Source organism: Dendrobates tinctorius, unplaced genomic scaffold, assembly GCF_039654945.1.
Source record: "Dendrobates tinctorius isolate UK_male_01 unplaced genomic scaffold, ASM3965494v1 ptg000060l, whole genome shotgun sequence".
NCBI classification, from domain to species: Eukaryota; Metazoa; Chordata; class Amphibia; order Anura; family Dendrobatidae; genus Dendrobates; species Dendrobates tinctorius.
In genome coordinates, this window is record NW_027361728.1 from 90,044,359 (window position 1) to 90,067,034 (window position 22,676).

At 45.8% G+C, this 22,676-nt stretch overlaps 1 protein-coding gene across 2 annotated transcripts in view; it reads right to left on the reverse strand.

The window, feature by feature from the left end:
• Nucleotides 1-22,676, reverse strand: part of PLOD2 (procollagen-lysine,2-oxoglutarate 5-dioxygenase 2) — a 280,821-nt gene that overhangs the window by 137,811 nt on the left and 120,334 nt on the right. For both annotated transcript variants that reach the window (XM_073579116.1, XM_073579115.1), the window contains exon 3: nucleotides 16,312-16,448. In XM_073579116.1, coding sequence (XP_073435217.1) covers nucleotides 16,312-16,448 — 137 coding nt within the window. The remainder of the gene's footprint in view (nucleotides 1-16,311; nucleotides 16,449-22,676) is intronic.

Genomic DNA, 22,676 nt, shown 5'->3' on the forward strand with positions numbered 1-22,676 from the left:
CCAGAGAGGAGGATAGTGCCATACTTGAGGTGGGAGATTAGGAGGTCATGCACTATTATTTTGATAGATTGAGAGTTCAGGAAAGGACAGATTTTGGAAAAGTTTTTGAGCTGAAGCAGGTAGAAGGTGGCAAGAAATTAGATGTGTGGCTTGAAGGATAAGGCAGAGTCGACGGTTTCTCCTAGACAGCGGACTTTAGGTACAGAGGAAAGTGTGATGTAATTTACTGTGATCAATAGATCAGGTAGGGAAGGTAGGAGATGAGGAGTTCAGTTTTGTCTATGTTGAGCTTTAGAAAGCATCATGTGAAGAATGAAGATATGGCTGATCGACACTCTGGGATTCTGGAGAGCATAGAGGTGATGGCTGGGCCAGAGAGATATATCCAAGTGTCATCACCATATAGATGGTATTTGAAGCCATGGGACTTTATACGCTGTCCCAGGCCAAAAGATATAGGTGGGGAAGAGTAGAGGTCCTAAGACAGAGCCGTGAGGGACTCCAACAGAGAGAGAAGGGAATGGAGCGGTAGTGTGGAAATGGGAGACACAGTTGTGGATCCAGGGGATCAAGGAGAGTGAGAGGTCTGTGATGCTGAGGGAAAAAAAGGATCTGTAGTAGGACAGAATGGTCAACTGTGTCAAAGGCAGAGGACAGATCTAGAATGAGGAGTATATAGAAATGCATCAAAAGAAACAGAAATAAGGACGGCACAGCTGTTACCGTGACTTGTCAGGTGGTGTGCGGCATACGGAGCGCTGGTATCTGGCAGCTTCGGGTGCTGACCTGGAATTCCACAAAGTAGTATTCATCCAAAAATGAAGAAAGAAGGTCGCACTCAACGAGCTGATGAAGTATGTGGCAGATTTATTGGCACATAAATAACATGTCGGCCAGGGAATAGATGTGGAGAAACAGCTGACAAAGGCCGTTTCGCGCTATCCAAGCACTTCAACGGGCTTGGATAGAGTGAAACGGCCGTTGTCAGCTGTTTCCCCACTCCTCACATCTATGCCCTGGCCGACATGTTATTCATGTGCCAATAAAACTGCCACATAATTCATCAGCTCGTTGAGTGCGACCTTCTCTCTTCATTTTTGGATGAGTATATAGAAATGTTTGTTGGCTGTGGCAGTAAGCCATTGGTAATTTTGATTAGGGCAGCTTCTGTGGAATGGCAGAGGCAGAAGCCAGAATGAAGGTTAAACGAGAGGCAATTACAGTGTAGACATGCTTTTTGAAGAGTCTGGAGGCAAACGGGAGCAGTGATATGGACCGATAGCTGAATGTAGAGGTTGTATCGAGGGATGGCTTCTTCAGATTAGGTTAATTGTGGCGTATTTGAAAGCAGAGGGCTAGGTATCAGAAGTGAATAAGTTGAAGAGATGGGTTAGGGCTGGGATAAGTGTGGTGGTGAGGTTGTGGAAATGATGGGATAGTATGGGGTCAAGGGCATAGGTGGTGAGTTGCGATTTGGAGATGAGATGGATAAGCTCTCCTTCAATGATGTGGGGAGGAAGGATAGTGGGGGAGGGCTGTGATCTGGTATGTATATATAGGGTTTGTGGTGGTTGAGCAGTAAAGACTTGCCATATTTGGTCCATCTCATTGTTGAAGTGTACAGCAAAGTCTTTGGCAGAGATGAAGAAGGTCAGAGGGGGCAGTAGTGGGCAGTAGAGGGAGTTAAAAGTGGTGAATAGCTTCTTGGGGTTGTAAAGTAGGCCTGTTTAGCAGAGGTGAGGGCTGATTTGAACGACTGCACGTAACAGGGTCTCTGTCTCTACATTAGACAACTCTCAGATTATGTGTCAAATATCTGGTCAGATGGTCTTTAAAGTGGTATTCTCAATTTTTTTAAATTGCTTTAATTAGCATGAAAATAAGCAAATTAGCAATGGACTTGATTTTTCTATCTGCTGTCATTTTCCTGATATGAGAATTTATTTCTCTTAGTGTATAGCAGATGTCTATGGAGCTTGGTCATAAGTGTCTACCCAGACCCTGCAGAGAATGCACAGTAGTTACATTGCAGCAGATGGTTTAATTCCTAACATACCAACCCATCTCCAGCCCATTAATATCTATAAAGCATTTAGCTGGTCACCTCCCTCCCCCTCAGCTCCTGATGAGCTGCTGTTCCAAACCTTGCAAAATCACCAGCATTTGATACTCCCAGAGAAGGTCTCCTAATCACTGCTCTCACTGTCCAGACTTGTGTGCATGTTCAAATGTCCTGTTACCTCTATGTATGTATAGTGATAAGTCTAGAATAAACTTGAGCTGAGCGTTATAATTTTCCTTGAATCAAAGTTTTAGTGAGAAGCGTTACTTACAGTATTAGTAGAAGTGACCGCTTTGCCAGAAATCAGGAAATAAGATTGCATAGCTGAGCTGCTCAGGAGACAACTTGAGAATACTCCTTTAAGTAAATAGGGTGATAAAACAACTTTTTATATTTGAGCCCACGTATAAAATTATAGTTCCTGAATCAACTTTCAATACAGTGGAGGCCATAGCAAAACTTAATAGATGTCAGATAACAGCAATAGGTGATGCTCCAGTGCCAACTGTCAATGGGACCAAAGCTGCATCCTACTATTAAGGAAGGCTACACGGGTTCTGTGACTACTAAATAGTAGTGGGGACACAATCTGCAAATAACGTTCAAGTCATGTGGGTAAATTTTTTCAAATCTTGGTTTCAAAGACTTTTTTCCTATCAAACACAAATCAAGATTGAAGGACAAAAGAGTTTTTTTTTTATTTAAACAAAAAATTTAGGCCATATCTAAATTTATGGGAAAATATCCGGTATATACCCGATCCTTCAGTTAAATTTATGTAACCTTTCAATATAAATCATGTAACTAATTCTATCTTTTCAGTTCAAGATTTATTAATACAATCAATTAAAATTACACAAATACTTGTACTCATTAAACGTATATACACATTAATTAGTATATTACATTGTATTAAATGGTAATTAATATGCTAATTCTACTAAAAAAAAAAAATCAGGAAATATGGAATTTCTGAAGGTAACATTTCACATAAATCCCCAAATGGTGACTGCGCCTAGTCACAAGTGCTTATTTAAATAAACCCCATTCATAGTTTAAAAAAGTTACAAGTGAAGAATACAATGAACCATTTTGGCTTTATCATGGTATTAGCACAAATAAGAAAAAGTTTAAGGTTAGCATTTGTAATATTTATGCCGCACTTCCATAAATCAAAGCGATGTTGTAAAACTACAGGTATATTGAAGGTTGGGGCCCTTGGAATTTCCTTTGTATGTTTCTTCAGTAGAAACCATAACAAGATCACAAGTGACAAGCATGGGTATAAGACACGTTTTGCTCTTGTATAGATGTAAGACATCCTCAAGGGGAGAAATAAAAACTTTGAAAAAGAACTTTGTATGAAGACAAAAAAAAAAAAAAAAAGACCTTTTATAGCACAGTACTATGGTGTCCTGCCTAGTCATTAAACAAACAGTAGAGGCATACTCAGGCTTCTGTTTAGTAGAATATTCCAGAAGAGACCAAGTCGTCAAGACAAAATTAAGGGTTCCTAGAGGACTAAATTATTGCATATCTATATAATAATCCAATGGTTTTAATCAAATAAAGGTTTGTTATTGCTTTACTAGCATTTTTCTGGAAAATGTTGAAAAAAGTCTAGATGCAATTCCTTACACTCTGATTTTGTTTTTTTTTTTATTTTTTCCAAAAAGTGAGCAGAAAGTAGCAAATGCTATAAAATATGTAACCATTACTTTACCCCTTGAATCCCTCACCAATCCAAAATTGATGCCTCAGTGGTCCCTGCCAGTCTTTCAGTAAAGATGCCTCAACTCTCATTCACTAGACTGCTGTAGCCAATCACTGGCCTCAGCCATGAAATCCGCATATATGGCACATGAGGGGTCTGACGCGATCACATTCATAATAGATTTGTTTTTACATGAGGTGACGACGTAACGAGGGAATTTGAAGAGCAAGTAATGATTATTTCTTCATTTTATAACATTTCCTGATTTCTTATACACATTTTGAAGTATACCAAAAAACACTTATGGTGCAATTTATGAGATGAGAACATGATCACTTTCCTCCAGAAACAGTGGAAATCCTTGCCTGTGGGCTGTGTGACAAGGTCACTGGTAAAATACTGGAGGGGAGATGTGCATCACTCAGGCCTCAGTGATGTGAACCTGAAAAAATGCTCCAGCATACCCAGTGCTGAGAGGGGTTAATCAGCCTCGTTAAGGGCCAGGTTTCGTGAACAGCTGAAGAGTGGATGGAAGGCGGTTCCCCACATCTCCACCTCAGTGTGTGGTTCAGAAGCTAAATGTGGAGCTTAGACTCATCCATTGCTCGGTGTGTCTGTAGACAAGAGCTCCAGAGCGGTGCACATGATAAAGAGAACTGAACAGTGTTATTTTTTTCCTGAGTGGACGGATCCCTGCAGCCACACAGACTACTGTATATTTTGTTTTTCCCATTATGGCAGAAGGGCCATGTTTATTTACCGTACTTAACTTTGGTTTATACAGTATGCTTTTAATAAACCAATTGAAAATTTAAAAAGGGTTCCTGTGACTACGTCCTGGAGAAGCAGAGTGAGGAGATCTACCAAAGCTGGATTAGAGCACCACTCCAGTGTTATTTTTATTGCCATGCTGGAGTGGTGCTACTAAACTAATTTCCATGACCCGATTCACATGCTTAAAAGACACCATCTTCATCTGTTCCCAAAGCTGCTCTAGTCCCATGGCGCCATCTTCTGACTTTTCACACTCAGAAGGTGCAGTCAGAAGTAATGATCACAAGCAATTAATGTAAGTCTATGAGAGCCTGATTCGGACCTTGTTCTGGTCTCATAGACTTACACCGAGTTGTAAATTCTGGGTTGCTCTAGCAAACATTGGAGCGATACGATGGGTCACACTACTACACTACTGGCAGCAGTGGCACTGGGAACAGATGAAGACAATGGCTGGTGAGTATAATACTGGGGGCAGGGACCTTAATTTAGTGGCACCACCCCAGCATTGCAAAAAATAAAAAAATAGCTTAGTTACTCACCGATAACGGTGTTTCTCAGAACCCATGACAGCACCACGGAGAGAGGGGATCCGCCCTTCAGAGACAGGAACCTACAGATAAAAAGGGCGGTACCTCTCCTCCGCCTTCAGTTGGTTACAGAGCATCAGAGGGTCTCCAGGTTAGTTAGACAACAGAAATATATGCACAACATTATAATATTGCTTATTATCAGAAGCACCGTGCCTAAACGGAAACACTCTACTAACAGTAAAACGTGCCCACCACACTCGTGAAGGGGGGGGGGGAATAAGCGGGTGCTGTCATGGGTTCCGAGAAACACCGTTATCGGTGAGTAACTAAGCTATTCTCTCTCACCCATGACAGCACCACGGAGAGAATTACAGAGATTGGTAGCTTAGGGAGGGACCACCAACTGAAGGACCCTACTCCCGAAGGTCAGGTCAGACGTAGAGGCTAGATCTAATCTACAGTGCCTGAAAAAGGTCGAAGGTGATGACCAGGTGGCCGCCTTACAGATTTGTTCTATTGATACCTCAGATCTTTCAGCCCATGAGGTCACCATCACTCCTGTGGAATGGGCTCTCAACCCTTCCGGGTGTAGTGAAACCTCCACCAGGGGGAGCTGGTGAGGGAAGAGAGGTTATACACTAAGAGCAGCAACCCTGAGCAACAGCACAGGTGCCACAGGTAACGAGAGAGAATAGTCAGGCGAACCAAGTCAGAAACTAACAGCAGACGTACCAGAAGGAGCAGCAATACACGTAGTCAAAATACCAAAGCCGAGAGTCAGAAAGCCAGAACATGAGCACGGGGTCCAAAACGTGAGATGAAATACATGGTCGGGGTACAAGCCAGGGAGTCAGATGCCAGAGAGGGAACGTAACAGCAGAAACGAATACCAAGAGACGGGGTCAGAAATCAGTCCGGGTCATACACGTGAATATCAGTCAAAGGCAGGAGGATCACCAGGGTACAAGGGTCAGCGGCTCTAAAGTGCAAGCTTGAGCTATCACTAACACTGGTCAGCAGGCTGTGAGGGATTGAAATAGCCCAGCTAGCTCCAGAACGAGGCTGAGGAGATTAACCCCCCCATGACCAGTCCAGAGTGAAGACAGCAGAAGATAAACTCCGGACTGGACCATGACAGTACCCCCCTCTCAATGGGGGGCCACTGGACCCCCAGGCTTCCCTGGATGACGAGCGTGAAAGGCCCGGACCAACCGATCCGCATGGACCGAACGCGCCGGCACCCATGACCGATCCTCAGGACCGTATCCTTTCCAATGGACCAAGTACTGAAGTGAACGACGGAGCATACGAGAATCCACCACCTGTTCCACCTCGTACTCGGTCTGCCCATCTACCATAACAGGCGGCGGGTGCGAGGGAAACTCATCAGAGGAAGGCACCGATGGCTTCAGAAGCGCTTTATGGAACACATTAGGAATCCGTAATGACGGAGGCAACCGCAGGCGAACGACCACACGATTTATCACCTTTAAAATCTCATACGGATTAATAAACTTGGGACCCAACTTAGCAGAGGGAATTCTCAGCCTTATGTTTTTGGTGGATAACCATACCTTATCCCCCACCTGATAAGTCGGCCCCACCGAGCGTCGTTTACCTGCAAAAAACTTATATTTGCCCTGAGCCTCCCCAATGTTTCTCTGAACTTCCCTCCAAACCTCCTCCAACCGCAAAAAGGCTGAATCAGCCCCTGGACACTCCGAATCTAGTCTGGAGAATTCACCAAAATGAGGGTGAAACCCATAGTTGCAGAAGAAAGGAGAAGTACCAGTAGACTGATTGACATGATTATTGAAGGCGAATTCCGCCATAGGTATCATAGAGCACCAATCATCCTGTCTGGATGTGACAAGACACCGCAGGATCTGCTCTAAAGACTGATTGGTCCTTTCAGTCTGACCATTGGTCTCGGGATGGTAGGCCGATGAAAAGGTCAGACTGATGCCCAGCCTTTTACAAAAAGCTCTCCAGAATTTTGACACGAATTGCACTCCTCTATCAGACACCACACTGACAGGCACACCATGCAACTGAATCACATGCTCAATGAATAGCTTAGATACAGTCTCAGCATTAGGAAGGCCCGTTAAGGGTACAAAATGTGCTTGTTTACTGAACCTATCCACAACTACCCAGATCATGGTTTTGCCATTAGAGGGTGGGAGATCGGTGATAAAATCCATGGACAGGTGAGTCCACGGTCTATCCGGAATTGGCAGTGGCACCAATTCCCCGGCCGGTTATGGGAGGCTTTAGCGCGGGCACAAGTTTCACAGGAGGACACAAAACGAGTGACGTCAGAAGTCAACGAGGGCCACCAGAACAGCCTAGTGATGGCTTTACGAGTGGCCGAGATTCCTGGATGCCCACTCAGAGCCGAGTCGTGGAACTCCCGAAGCACCCTTAACCGATACTGGACAGGCACAAAGAGCTTATTTTCAGGTATGGATGGGGGAGCTAGAGATTGGGCCTCACGAATCTCCTGCTCCAATCTCTGGGACACCAAGGCCACCACCACCCCGCGCTGAAGAATGGAGGAAGGAGGCTCCGGAGGAGATACCGGATCTAGGCTGCGAGACAAGGCATCCGCCTTCACATTCTTGGAACCTGGTCTGAAAGTGATGGAAAACTGAAATCGGGAAAAAAAAAGTGACCACCTTGCCTGTCTCGGAGTCAGACGTTTGGCGGATTCTATGTAAGACAGATTCTTGTGATCTGTAGTGACAGTGATACGATGGACAGCCCCCTCCAAAAAATGCCTCCATTCTTCAAAAGCCAATTTAATGGCCAACAACTCTCTGTTACCCACATCATAATTCCTTTCAGCAGAGGAAAATTTTTTAGAAAAGGCGGCACAGGGTCTTAAGTTAGTTAATGTGGTGGGCCCCTGGGACAACACAGCCCCCGCTCCCACCTCAGAGGCATCCACTTCTACGATGAATGGTTTAGACAAGTCAGGTTGCACCAGTCATGAAACGTTCTTTTAACAAAGAAAACGCCGCCACAGCTGGAGCTGACCAATTTTTAAGATCCGCTCCCTTTTGGGTGAGATCAGTGAGGGGTTTGACCACTTGAGAGAACCCCTTGATGAATTTTCTGTAATAATTTGCGAAACCCAGAAATCGCTGAAGACCCTTGAGATCTCTGGGTTGCACCCAATCCACAATGGCCTGTACCTTCCTAGGGTCCATACGAAACCCCTCAGCGGACAGGATGACTCCTAGAAAGGACAATTCTTGAGTAAAAAATGAACACTTCTCCAATTTGGCAAAGAGTGAATTCTCCCTGAGCCTCTGGAGAACCGCATGAAGATGACCCATATGACTTTGTCTATCAGAAGAATATATAAGTATATCGTCAAGATAAACAACTACAAAACGTCCAATAAAATCAGAAAAAACATGGTTAATGAAATTCTGGAATACCGCTGGTGCGGTAGTCAAACCGAAGGGCATAACCAAATTTTCAAACAGACCCTCACAGGTGAGAAACGCAGTTTTCCATTCATCCCCCTCCCGCATACGGATGAGATTGTATGCTCCCCTGAGGTCCAACTTAGAGAACCACCTGGCCCCCGACAATTGATTGTACAAATCAGGTATCAGTGGGAGAGGGTAGGTGTTTCTTATGGTTATTTTATTCAGTTCTCGAAAATCGAGGCATGGGCGTAAACCACCATCCTTCTTTTTTACAAAAAAGAACCCCGCTGCCACGGGAGAGACAGATGGCCGTATATGCCCTTTACGGAGGCTCTCAGAGATATACTCCTTCATAGCAGCCCGCTCAGGGCCGGAGAGATTGTACAGCCGGGCTTTGGGCAATTTGGCACCGGGAACAAGATCCACGGCACAATCGAATGGGCGGTGTGGTGGTAGAACCTCAGCCTCCTTTTCGGAGAACACATCCTTAAAACCCTTTAGGTACTCCGGAATACCCTCCAGGTTGACGGATGACATAGACACAGTAGCAAGACAATTTTCAGAACACCCAGGTCCCCATTTACCAATATCCCGGGACCCCCAGCCAATAACTGGGTTATGCCGTTGCAACCAGGGAAACCCTAACACCAGGCCAGCAGGGAGGTTATCCAAAACAAAGCATGACATGCGCTCCTGGTGTAGGGCCCCCACCCTGAGGGTAAATTCTTTAGAACTGAAATGGAGACCATCCTTAGTGAGAGGTGTAGAATCAATAGCCACAATTTTTAAGGGAGTCTCCAACCTAACTGTCCCTAATCTACAGCGAGCAACCAGCTTAGAGTCAATCAGGTTCAGAGATGACCCACAGTCTACAAAAGCCGAAGTATGGAAAAAGCCGTTCTCAACACCAAGTTCCACCTTTAGCAGTACTCTTGAAAAGGAAGAAAAAGGTACCTGAGAGTCTGGGTGACCTCCACGATTATCACCCAGACTCAGCCGCTTGTTAGTCGGAGGACAGGAGGGGCAGTCTTTTTTCCAATGTCCGGGATCTCCGCAGTAAAAACACAATTTTCCATCACGTCGCCGTCTCCTCTCTTTCTCCTGGGGGTTGGTGGCTCCCACCTCCATAGGTTTAGATTGAAGCAAAACATCAGGGTTAGCAGGGAAAAACGGAACCCCTCGCTGAGTAACACCTCTCTCCCGCAGTCTCTGATCCATATGGATAGCCTGAGTCATAGCCTCCTCCAATGAACTGGGAGGTGGATGGAGAGCCAGAGCGTCCTTCAAGCAATCCGACAGTCCCTTTCTGAACAGACATCTCAGTGCAGAGTCGTCCCAGGACACCTCAGTGGACCATCGACGGAATTCGGAGCTGTACCATTCGGCTGAGTGCTTCCCTTGCCCCAGACCCAAAATAGTGTCCTCTGCCACCCTAACACGGTCCAGTTCGTCATAGGCAAGTCCTAGGGCCTCAAAGAACCTATCTACCGACATCCGTTCAGGGGCAGTAGGGGGCAATGAAAAAGCCCAGGATTGGGGACCCTCCCTAAGTAAGGAGATAACAATCCCCACCCGCTGAGTCTCATCCCCAGACGATCGGGGTCTAAGAGAAAACCATAATTTACAACTCTCCTTGAATATATGAAATTTATCTTTTTCGCCAGAAAATGTGTCAGGAAGTTTAACTGAGGGTTCAGGAGAGTGCAAAATAACATCTACAGAGTCACCTGGTGGACAAACAATATGAGAGGTGTTTCCCTGCATGGTCTTAATAGTCTCAGTCAGTTCTTTCTGTAAGAGGGTCTGAGACATGACAAGGGACTGATGATTCACAGAAAAGTCCTGCGCCATCTGTGTCAAACTGGACACTTGATCTGCCAAGTTATGCAGCAGATCCATGGCCAGAGGGGGAAAAAAAAAAAAAAAAAAAAAAAAAAAAAATCAAAATCCCGTTTAAATGTGGGGTTAGTGATAATGTAGTGAAATCTCCACCAGGGGGAGCTGGTGAGGGAAGAGAGGTTATACACTAAGAGCAGCAACCCTGAGCAACAGCACAGGTGCCACAGGTAACGAGAGAGAATAGTCAAAAGAACCGAGTCAGAAACTAACAGGAGCAGACGTACCAGAAGGAGCAGCAATACACGTAGTCAAAATACCAAAGCCGAGAGTCAGAAAGCCAGAACATGAGCACGGGGTCCAAAATGTGAGACGAAATACGTGGTCGGGGTACAAGCCAGGAAATCAGATGCCAGAGAGGGAACGTAACAGCAGAAACGAATACCAAGAGACGGGGTCAGAAATCAGTCCGGGTCATACACGTGAATATCAGTCAAAGGCAGGAGGATCACCAGGGTATAAGGGTCAGCGGCTCTAAACTGCAAGCTTGAGCTATCACTAACACTGGTCAGCAGGCTGTGAGGGATTGAAATAGCCCAGCTAGCTCCAGAACGAGGCTGAGGAGATTAACCCCCGCATGACCAGTCCAGAGTGAAGACAGCAGAAGATAAACTCCGGACTGGACCATGACACCGGGATGGTATTTTCACTGGATGAATATGCCAGGGCAATCGCATCCCTTATGCACCTTGCCAGGGTACTCTTAGATGCTTTGAGTCCCTTCCGAGGTCCCTGAAAACACACAAAGAGAGCCTTCCTTCCTATATTTCTTGGTGGCCTCTAGATACTGCACTAGGCACCTCATCACGTCTAAGGTGTGGAATTTGTTTTCTCCCTTCTTTTTAGGATTTGGGCAGAATGAAGGAAGGACTACCTCTTGGGACTTATGGAAGTGTGATGACACTTTCGGTAGATATGCCAGGTCAGGCTTTAAAATGACCCTATCATCTAGAATCTTTGTGAAAGGTGGCCCTACTGATAAAGCTTGCATATCGCTCACTCTGCGAGCTGATGTTAGCGCCAAAAGAAGCACTGTTTTTAACGACAGGATTCTTAGGGATGCTGAGTGAATAGGTTCGAATGGAGGGCCTGTTAGCGTGTATAGTACAAGATTTAGATCCCATGATGGTAATCTTTGATTAGCTATCGGCCTGGATCTGGATACGGCCTTAATAATCTGTCACCCAAGGATTACCTACCACATTATGGTTATAAAGGTGCCCAAGGCCACTACTTGTACCTTTAATGTGCTGACCGCTAGACGCTGTTCTAGGCCCTTTTGTAGAAATTCTACGATTTTGTCAATGTGAACCTCATCCTGAACCTTTACCCCCGAAGTGGATAAGAATTTTTTCTTTTTTTCCACGTTCTCCTGTAGGCTCTCATCGTAACCAGTTCCCTACATTTTTTTTTTCTTTTTTTTGTAATGTGGTTATCAGGTTCTCTGAAAACCCTCTGTCTCTCATCAGTGCCCTCTCAAATTCCATGCTGTAAAATGGAATCTCCCTGCCTGAGGGTGTAACACTGGCCCCTGCGATAGCAGGTCCAGGAGATCCGGGAGGATCCATGGGTCGGTTAGAGAGAATATTCTTTGCCAGGAGAACCAGGTTCTTTTGGGCCAGAAGGGGGCTATTAAAATCATTCTTGCCCCATCCTCCCTGACTTTTCTTAGCACTGCTGGGATCAGCATGATCGGGGGAAAGGCATATGTTAGGCCCCATGTCCATGGGAGTATGAAGGCGTCCAGAGCTAGAGGATTCCCCCTGGGGTCTATGGAGCAGAAAGTTTCCACTTTTTGCTTCTGAAGTCGGCGAACAGATCTATGTCCGGGTCCCCCCACATTTTTACAATCTGCCGAAAAACGGACCGCTTTAGCACCCATTCCCCTTGTCGTAATTGGGTGCGACTCAGAAAGTCTGCCCTTTGATTCTCCATGCCCCGGATGTGTAGTGGTGACAGAGATAGCAGGTTTGCCTCTGCTAATTTGAGGACTCTGGAGAATGTGTCCATTAGGGCTCGGGACCTGGTTCCCCCCTGATGATTTTTATATGCTATTGTGACTCGATTGTCCGAAAATATGCGGACATGATGACCCCGGAGCAGGGGTAAGAATGTGTTAATGCGTAGCCCACTGCTAAGAGCTCTTACTGGTTCGAGGAGGCTTCTAATTCTTGAACTCCCCACGTACCCTGGGCCACTTCTTTGTTCATGTGTGCTCCCTACCCCGTGGGACTGGCACCTGTGGTAACTATGTGTGTTATTTTTGTTACCCAGGGGATCCCTTTGGAAAGGTTGTCTTGGCTTTTCCACCAGGTTAGGGAATGAGTAGTTTTTGAATTTAGGGTAATAAGACCCTCTAGGTGTCCCCCTACTGCAGACTAGTTGGCTAGTACATCCCACTGTAGATCTCTCGTGTGTAACGGAGCCCATTGGACTGCTGGCAGGCAGGCGGAGAGAGAACCTAGTCGTGACATCGCTTTTCTTAATGTCATGGAGGGATTTTGGATGGCTCGTTACAATTTGAGCGATTTTCTCCTTCTTGCGGTCTGGGAGGCGGCACTCTTGAATGTTTGAGCCCAATGTTAGACCCAAGAATTCCTGTACTCTGCTGGGCTCCGATCTTGATTTTTTTTAGATTCAGGAGCCAGCCCAGGCCTTGCAGAGTGTCCATCACTCTGTCCCTCTGTTCCCAGCGTTTTTTGAGCCAAGCTGGTTGCTATTAAAAAATAGTCCAGATACGGGATCATTATTATGTCTTGCTCCCTTATATGGGCCATCATCTCTGACACTATTTTGGTAAATACCCGTGGAGCTACAGATATTCCGAATGGCAAGGCTCTATACTGGAGTTCTTATCTCGCCCTTTATCGAGATGGCTAACCTGAGATATTGCCTGGAGTTTTTGTGAATGGGGACGTGATAATAGGCGTCGCTGAAATCTAACACCGAGATGAAGCAGTTCGGGAACAGGATTTTGGTGGTGGACCTGATAGACTCCATTTTGAAGTTTTAAATTTTTTTTTTTTTTAATTTATAATTGTCCGAAACCTGCCGCCTGGCTTGGTCACCAGGAAAAAGAGGGGAGTAAAACCCCTTGCCCCTTCCTTGCAGGGGAACCTCCTGGAGGGCTCCTTTTTCTACCAGGCTTAGGACTTAGTTTCCTAGGGCTTCCTGCTCTTGCATACTGGATCTTAGCGGAGTCATTACATACTTATGAGGCGTTTTTTTTTGTTGTTTTTTTGTTTAAAATGCATGACCCCGGACCTGCTAGCGCGGGCTGGTCTCCCATTCGGGTCCCGGCCCAGGCTCAAGCTGCTTAGCAAATGACACCTGACGAATGCAGTCACGCTCAGCCTAGAATGGCCGGAGGCCCTACTATCCATGGGTTGATTATTTTCCAGGCTGGGAGAAAAAGGGGTTAACCTTCCCCCCACCCTGAGCAAACTGTCACCTAGAGGGCTTTTTGTCTCAGGACAAGTTGCAGAGGAGGAACCCTCTCTCTCTTCTCTTGTCATCCCACTTTTGCTCTCTCGGTGGTCTCCGCTGAAAACACTTTCTATTCCGAAAGGGCCTCTTAGCTGCATTTGAGAGTGCTGCTGCTTTGGACGATAACCGGACTGAGTCTGCCGATGAGTCCGCTCGGAAGGCAGCCGCTCCCCTTATTACTGGGATAGAGTCTAGGATTTTATCCCTTGGCATCCCTTCTCTTAGTTGCTTTCCTAGTTGGTCCACCCAAATTATTAGGGCTCTCGAAGTACATGTTGCCGCTATGGCTGGCCTGAAGTTACCTCCAGCTGACTCCCATGCACATTTAAGAAAGGTATCTGCCTTTTTATCCAGGGGACCCCTGAGGGTGCCCATGTCCTCAAAGGGGAGGGCGTTTTTTTTTTTTTTTTTTTTTTTTTTTTGAGGCCTTTGCGACAGCTACATCGAGCTTTGGGCCCTCTTCCTCACCGGGATATTTCCTTTTTAAGGGAAGGGACCGTGGTGTTTTTCCTGTCCGGTTTATCCAATTCTTTTTGATTAGACCCCGCACATTTTCATTTAGCGGGAACACTCTCCGCGCCTTTTCTGGCCCAGTCCCCCGAACATTATGTCCTGGACTGTTTTATCAGGCCTAGGGTCCAGCACCCCCATGGTAGACGTTACCGCTTTCACTAGTTTGTCTACCTCGTCTAGGGGGAAGCAGTGACGCCCCTCTGTTTCCTTGTCTGAGGATGAGGAACTGGAATCTGAGGGTTTTGACGTGATTTCTCCCGATGTCGAGGAATCCGACTGGGAAATCACTATTGTGTCTTTCTTTTTTGATTTGTCCCTATGCTTAAGGGATGTAAGGGCACTCTGACCTCCAATTTAATTGCAGCTTTTAGGTCAGAGGCCAAATCCGGAGTTTCCTAACAGAGGATTTCTTTTGTACATGGCTCTGTTTTTTTTTTTTTTCTCTCAAGAAATAGGTAGGGGACTAGCACAAGTGGGGCACTCCCTGTTCTTTTCCCCTTCTTTCCCTAGTAAGGGAAATGGAACTTTTAATACAATGGTGAACATTCACGAAGATCACTCACCCAAAGGTATGCGGCTGCAGGTATAGATTCGGGAGATGGAGTCAGGTCCTGAATAGGCTGCTCTCCAGGTGGCAATTTGCTCCTTGCAGCTGACGTGCTATGATGCATGGAGTGACTACTGGAATGACCATCCGTACTGCGTTCCTTGACGATGATTGTGGTGCTGCTGCCTGGCTTGCTGCTCCTGTTGCTGGTCACTATCCCCTTCAGGATCGCCTCCAGCCCGGAGCGCTTGTGCAGCCACCATTTTAAAATTTCCTGGCTGGCGTCACCGCTCCCATCCTGCACCTCGGTCCCCGGGAGAGCGCCCCTGCGCATGCGCCGGTTCTGGGGACCCGGAAGCCAGCTTCTACTTCCGGGGCGGCCGCCATCTTGGTACACCTCTGTACCCCGGCGCCGCCCGCATGTTTACCGGGTCCCCGCTAGCCCCGACTTCCTCTCTGGAGCGGCGGCTCCGGCGTCACTCCCGCCCGCTCACCCGGCAGCCCGCATCGGCCCCAGCAGTGGCGGCTTCGGGCACCGCACCCTCCCGAGGCAGGGGCCTCCCCACTGCCATCACCGGTCAGGCGGGCCCCGGATCCTGGACATACGAAAGGTACCGTCCTGTGGGTCCCTCCGTCAGGGACAGGAACCCAACTGAAGGTGGAGGAGAGGTACCGCCCTTTTTATCTGTAGGTTCCTGTCCCTGAAGGGCGGATCCCCTCTCTCCGTGGTGCTGTCATGGGTGAGAGAGAAAGCACTGTAGTGGTACTATAAGTATTGCAGCTTTGCCTGTTCAAGTGTTTGGCCCGAGCTGCAATACAATTTCCAGCAACATGAACAAGAGTAGCACTGTTTTAGAAAGCACCTAGATCTTCGTAATTCCATTATCACCACTTTTAAGAACAGAAAAGCAACACACTGATTCCAAAAACCTGTTTTCATCCCACATCATAGAACAAATGAATTATATAAGCAAACCAGCTGCACCAATAAGGTCACCAGCAGGAGAAATATATAAAACTATATATTGTACTATAAATTATAAATGAAAGCTCCATATATAACTATCATCGCATGCTCCTTTTACTGTATTCATGGTAAGGAACGACTGGATGAGTGGTGAATAAGTAATGCTGACCAACTAGGATCCTGTCCACTAAGTTGATAACTAATAAATTTAGTGTGTGCGGAAATATCCATTTATCAAGGTCCACACCAGAAGGTTGTAATAAAATATAAATTTAATATGATTTTGATTATCATTCAAGTTCAATTTGAACCACTTCCAAGAAAATTTTTAATGTAAAGACCCTCTAAAGCCTTAGTCATTTTATATTAAAATGAATACCTGTCTGTGAAAAGAAGAATGAGATCTTCTTGGTCAGTAATGGACTCCAGAGCCTCTTTTAAAAGACGGACTTTTTGACCACCGCCTATTGAATTTGCTACATCTCCTCCTTTCCAGTCTAGACCTTTGCCAAGGACCTAGAAGACAAGTTAAGATAAGAAACATATGTATTCTTCATTGTGGTCATTGCAATGATTTTATATATGAGCCAAATCACAATTGAAAACACATCACCAAAAAGTACAAAATGTATTCAACGAGTGCAAGTTAATGAATATAGTATCTTCACAGGCAAAAGTATTCATCAAAAAGTTTGCTATGACTACTTTTCTTAGGTTCAGCTGGATTTACTTTGAGACCTTTTAACAGAAATCAAAACATTTCTCATTTTTAAAAAGCATGGAACAAAAATTGACTTTTTTATTTTCCAGAACCAGAATTAACTTCATGCACTTATAAGACATATTATTGCATAAATAGTACTTCCAGAAAGTGTACCACTTGCCCTTGTATACACCATGAAACAGATGCATTAAAAATGGAACTAATAGTTCAATAAATTTATATGTAATCAATGTTTCAACATAGACATGAAAATTACAACTAAAGAAAACATTCTTTCCTCATGTAAAGTATATGAATTGGACAAAACTGATTGTAAACTATTATTTTAGGGTTAGTTCCAAGGTAGCCGAATAAGTGTTGTCTCTTGTAATAGAGAACCTATCAGCAGGATATTGTAATAAAGCACCATTACAGCCATTTTTCTATAACAGGTGAAATTTATACCTTTGGTGAAGAAATCCACTTTGTTGCTCTGTAATCAGCATTTGAAGATTTTTACTAATTAGATATAGGTGCACAGAGTCGGAACTATGTCCTGGTCTTCTCCTCCCTGTGATTCTCTGCTCTTCCGCCTGCCTCCGGTCTATGAATGACATGTCTCCTCTTTAAAGTCTCTTCAATGACCTGTCATTTAAAGACTGCAGCCAGGTGGAGGGGCCTGGAGAAAGGGAGGAGAGGATCCCCTGAGCGGTCTGTCCCCTGCGCACCAAAACCTAATAAGCAGAAAACTTCACGCCATTAAACTGATGTCTTTACTTTACAGAGGACCTGTCAGAATGATTTTGAAATGTAAAGGGTGAAATAGCCATAAATTGGTGGCATACAGTCAGCATGGTAGACATGCTACCATTCAGAAATCAGTGACATGAAAACTCGTTCAAATTTTCAACATACTTCTCTACCACGATACTAAAATTATCAGCAAGTGTCACATCTTAAAAGTGATCTTCAATATACAGTCAGTAAGCATTCAATACTCTTTAGTTAAACACCATTTCTCTTTTGGATGTGTTAATTCATTTAACCCCTTCCTTACATGCACCGTACATATAATGGTCTGCAAGAGAGGCGTTCCCACAAAGAAGTATATGTACAGTGGCACGATTGCGTAGCACCATGCTGATCAGGTGCAGGTGTCTGCTCTATGTGGGAGCTGATACCCCGAAGCAACGCCCGCAATCGGACATTTAATCCAAGTAAAATGCTCCAAAAAAAAAAAAAAAAAGCTTCAACTCAATCCACAAAAAAAAAAAAAAAACAAGTCCCCACTTAGTTCTGTCATCTGTTAATGGAAATAAAGGGGGCTTCCACATTACTGGTAGCACAAAGGCTATGGAAAAGAGAAATGACTCCTTGCCCCAAAGGAGAAATTCAGCAAATTCTCCACTCCCAAATCCAAATGCCCCCTCCCTTCTGAGCCCCAGTATGCCTAAACCACATGTTTGGCATTTCTGTAGTGATGAGAGCCCGCCTAATTTACAGGTGCGCATGTCCAGAATCATGAGCTGGGCATAATGTACTGGTCACTACAATGGCAATTTGCAATTTTTGCTAAGCAACATCCACTGCTGCCTGTTTCTGGAAAACACCCATGGAGTCAAAATCGTCACTAGATCTGTAGATAAATTCCAAAAAGGTTATAATTTCCAAAATGGGGTAACTTGAGGGGGAATACTGCTTTTCGAGCACTTATGGACTCTTAATATGTAATCCGCAAACTATTCTAGGAATATCTGCATTCCAGGAGACAAATAGCACACTGTCCCTCTTGAGTCTCTGTATAGCAAAGTAGTAATGTACAGCCATATATGCGGTATTGCCACCTTCAGCAGAAATTGTGGGACAAATTTTGGTGCCATTTTTACCCATTTCCCAGTGTGAAAATGTAAAACTTGGGGCTAACACACAATCTTGGTGGCAAAAATGTAAATTATTTTATCTTCACTGCCCAATGGTATATAAGTCTGCACCCCTAGATGAATTCATTGAGAGGTTTAGTTTGTAAAATGGGGTCACTCATGGGGGTGGGTATGATGTGTTGTCACCTCACGGGTTCTGCCAATATGACATGGCACCCTCAAACAACTGCAGCAAAATCTGCACTGCAATATGGCGATTCTTCCCTTCTGAGCTTTGCACTGTGCCTCAAAAGTAGTTTTTGACAACACATGGGGTATCTGTGAACTCAGAAGTGAATAGACCCCCAACATTTCTTCTGTAATTTCTTCTGCTATTTCTTCTGTTACCCTAGAGAAAATGAAAAAATTTGAAGCTAAAATAGATTGTGGCAGGAAAAAAGTGATTTTTTTTATTTTCACGGATTAACAATATAAAACTTCTGTGAAGCACCTGGGGGTTTCAAGGTGCTCAATACACATCTAGATAATAATAATAGTAATAAATAATCATAATAATAATCTATTTATATAGCGCCAACTAGAAATGAGCGACTTTGCCTTTTTTCGGGTCGAGTCGGGTTTCATGAAACCCGGCTTTCGCAAAAGTCGGGTCGAACGAAATCGGCCGATTATCGTGAAAAGTGGAAGGCCGACTGAAACACGAAACCCAATGCAAGTTAATGGGGAAGAAAAGTCGGCAGTGAGTGGAGGACAGGAAACACACCTACAGTGCCCATTTTAATGCCAAAAACATCAATTCTTATTACTTAAGCTTGTCAACCTTAATTTACTTTAGAATAATAATAGTTAGGCATTGAAAACTGGTGGTTCAAATACTTCACTGCTTACATCACATGACTGATATCCATTTTAAATTCTCCAATAGCTCCAAAAATGGACAGTATATTACTCCATACAGTATTATGGTCACCGCATAGTGCGCTATACAGAGTATTGAGGCCCATATATTTCTCCATACAGAATCATTGGTCCCATATAAGGTTGCATACATTATATGATGACCTCCACATAATGCTACAGTATATATTGGTCCCCATGGATGAAGCTCCACTGTCTTATGGGCCCAAATAATGCTCCATATATAATGGGCCCCATTTCTAATGCTCCAGTGTATAATGGGCCCTGTAAATGCTGCTCCAGTGACTGATGTCCACCTTTGGAAAGCTCCAGTGTATGGTGGGCCCCATCTATCATTCTCCAGAGTATAATGCTCCTCAAAACTTGCTCCCAACCTTTAAAACAATTAAATAAGCCTCCTCGCTAGGGAATCCCTGTACTAGTCTGGACTCCTCGTCGTCCCCATCATCTATCTCTCTGCACTTGGACTGTTTAGGCAGAGGGCATACAGACATGATGTCATCGTGCTCTCTGACCAGAATGTCACTGTCAGGAAACGCGGAAGACGTCACGGCGGTGGAGCAGGGAGAGGCAAGTATTTCAACTTTGCAAGTGCTGTGATCCTGAGCAAGCAGGAGGGCCCACTCGTTGGCGACGGCACTGGCACAGAGCCCCTCATAGTACGGCGGTGTGTCTGACAGCTGGTGGGCCCTCCCACCGGCAGAGACACTTTTGCGTACTATGAGGGGCCCTGTGCCAGTGCCGTCGCCCATGAGTATGCCCCCCCACCTGCTCAAGGAACCTGCACTTTCATCTGCATCTTCCTCACAATGTAAGGTGGTATAGTATGCGGGAAGGGGAACCTGAGTTTCATCAGGGTCAGATTCTGGCTGTGTAGAGTGCAAGAGGAATGTAGTGGTCTGGGTCAATGTACCAGCAGAATCATCTAGCAGTGGCTGGGCATCAGTGCACTTGTGGCACCCCCTGGAGTACGGTCGCCACAGTGGCATTACCTTCCTCCTAGGGAGTGTGATGTCATGCTTGGGAGCAATGAAGGATCTCTCTAGCAGTTAAACCAACACACAACATAGTTCCCACTCCAGGCCAGCAGGGAGAGCTCTGAACCTGACTGCTGAGGAGCTGCTCTCTGTGGTTGGGAGGAGGGAAGTTAGGGCAGTCTGTGAAGGGAAGGGGAAGTGTGTGGATGTGAGAAGGGGAGCTGGAGGATGAGCAGAGTTAAGGCTCACTCCTAGCTGGAGCATGGTCCAGATTCCGGTCTCCGAGTTTGTAGGGACACTGACGGCCCTGCAGCAGAAACCGGAGGACGTAGCAGCTGTAAATGCTCTGTTCCCAACTAAGGCTCGGAGTCCCCAGCAGTGACTTGTGTGAGCCAGAAAGAAAAGGCTACGGCTGCCTGCCATACGAGAAAGTTTCAAAAGAGTCAACAGGGGGAACTTCAGTGAATTCAGTACTGCGAGTACCTCAGATAAGCGCTAGAACGGAGGCCACACTACCTATCTGCAGAGACAGAATTCCTAATTTGCTTCCAGGCTGACCAACTCCTTCTCCATCTGTACTCTGGGTCCTGTATGGCACTTACCAAGTACAGGTAAAGGAACTGCACAACTGTGTCTGTCATCTTTCTCCTGCATCTGGCGCACGGCTCTGATACATCCTGCACTGCACACCATCTGCCAACTCTTTCATCTGCCCTGCGACTACGACCCTACCTGTGCAGGGCTTCTACATCTTACCTGCACCACAACATCTGTCCCAGAGAAGCGACACTGCAGCGCTGGTCAATCTGATCAGAATCCACAGATGGCATCACGTATCATTCACCTATAAACGTTATTCACCCCTTTGCATGGACGCCCATGCCCACGGACCGTGTCACCACCACAGTGACACATCCCTCAGACACCGGCCCGGTACCGACTAACCCCACTGCCCGGTCTGGCCACCCACACTCGATGTCAGATTCATCTTGGACTGGGGAATTCACGATTTGACTTGATAACCCAGGCATGGTATGTGAAAAGAGCTCCATGGAGTAATCCTTAGTGTGGCCTGCTGCATCCTTCATTTTTAGTAGGGGTTAAGGACACAAGGAAAGGTGTTGTTCCTGACCAAGAGCCTCCACTGACGACTCAGTGCTTTCATTTTTTCAAACTTCAGAAGAGGAGGCGATCGAGCTGGAGGCTGTGTCAGCAATGTAAGATAAAACTTGTTCCTGAAGCTCCGGCTTTAAAAGCGGTTTACCGACTCCCAGAAAAGAGAGCCTTCAAGGCCTTGTGGAGCCAGACGATGATGCAGGCTCAACACCTCCTGCCTTAGGTGCTATTGTGCTTTTGCCACTACCAGCAGATGCACCACCACCCCCACCACCATCAGTACCAGCTGGCAACCCCCGCCCACTTCCACGGCCTCTTTCACCATACTTCCTCATTTTTGGAAAAATGTACCCAAAATACCACCAGCTATATGGTACTGTAAAACAAGGTACAAGTGTCATGGTTTATTGAGAGTTCAGGGTAGGTGGTGTAGGAGTTAATATGGAGAGCCTCTCTGTGGATCTGGGGAGGGTTCTTATAGCATCAGGGGAGAGCCGTCCCCTGTCGTTTATACTCCTATCTGAGTGTGCCCGACCCTGTTCTGTCCGTGCTTCACGCCAATCATTGTCTGCCTGGTGTCTGATCTTGTTTGGTTAATGTTTACGTCTCTGGTTTGCTGATTCTGTACTTTCTCTACCCGTGCTGTGTATGACCCTTGGCTACGTCTGACCTCCCTCCTGAATTCCCCTCCTGTACCAAGCTGCCAGTTCTGTGTATGACACTTGGCTACGTCTGACCTCTGTACTGAGCATCCCTCCTGTACTTTGCCGCCCGCCCCGTGTATGACGCTATTGTTTGCCTGACTTCTCTGTGACGCTCCTGTGTTACTGTATCCAGCAGCACTGTTAGAGCTCCGCGGTAACTCCGCCCCCTCCTGACGCGCGATCACGTGACCGCAGGTCCTGCGGGCTCTGAGCGCTTCCCTACCGCTCTGCCCTCCTCGCAGGTCCTGGACCTGGCTTTCCTGCATCCACGTGGTGCCTCAGCTTCTCTCTGCTAGGTAAGAAGCTGTATTATATTCTACCTGTGTGTTGGTTCCCCGGACTGTTGGGCAGTTACCCGGTCTCTGACTATAAGCCTGACAACAAGGTGTATATAGTATTGGGGAGAATTTGAATCTCCCTAGAGATTTTAGGAGGCTGAACTATTA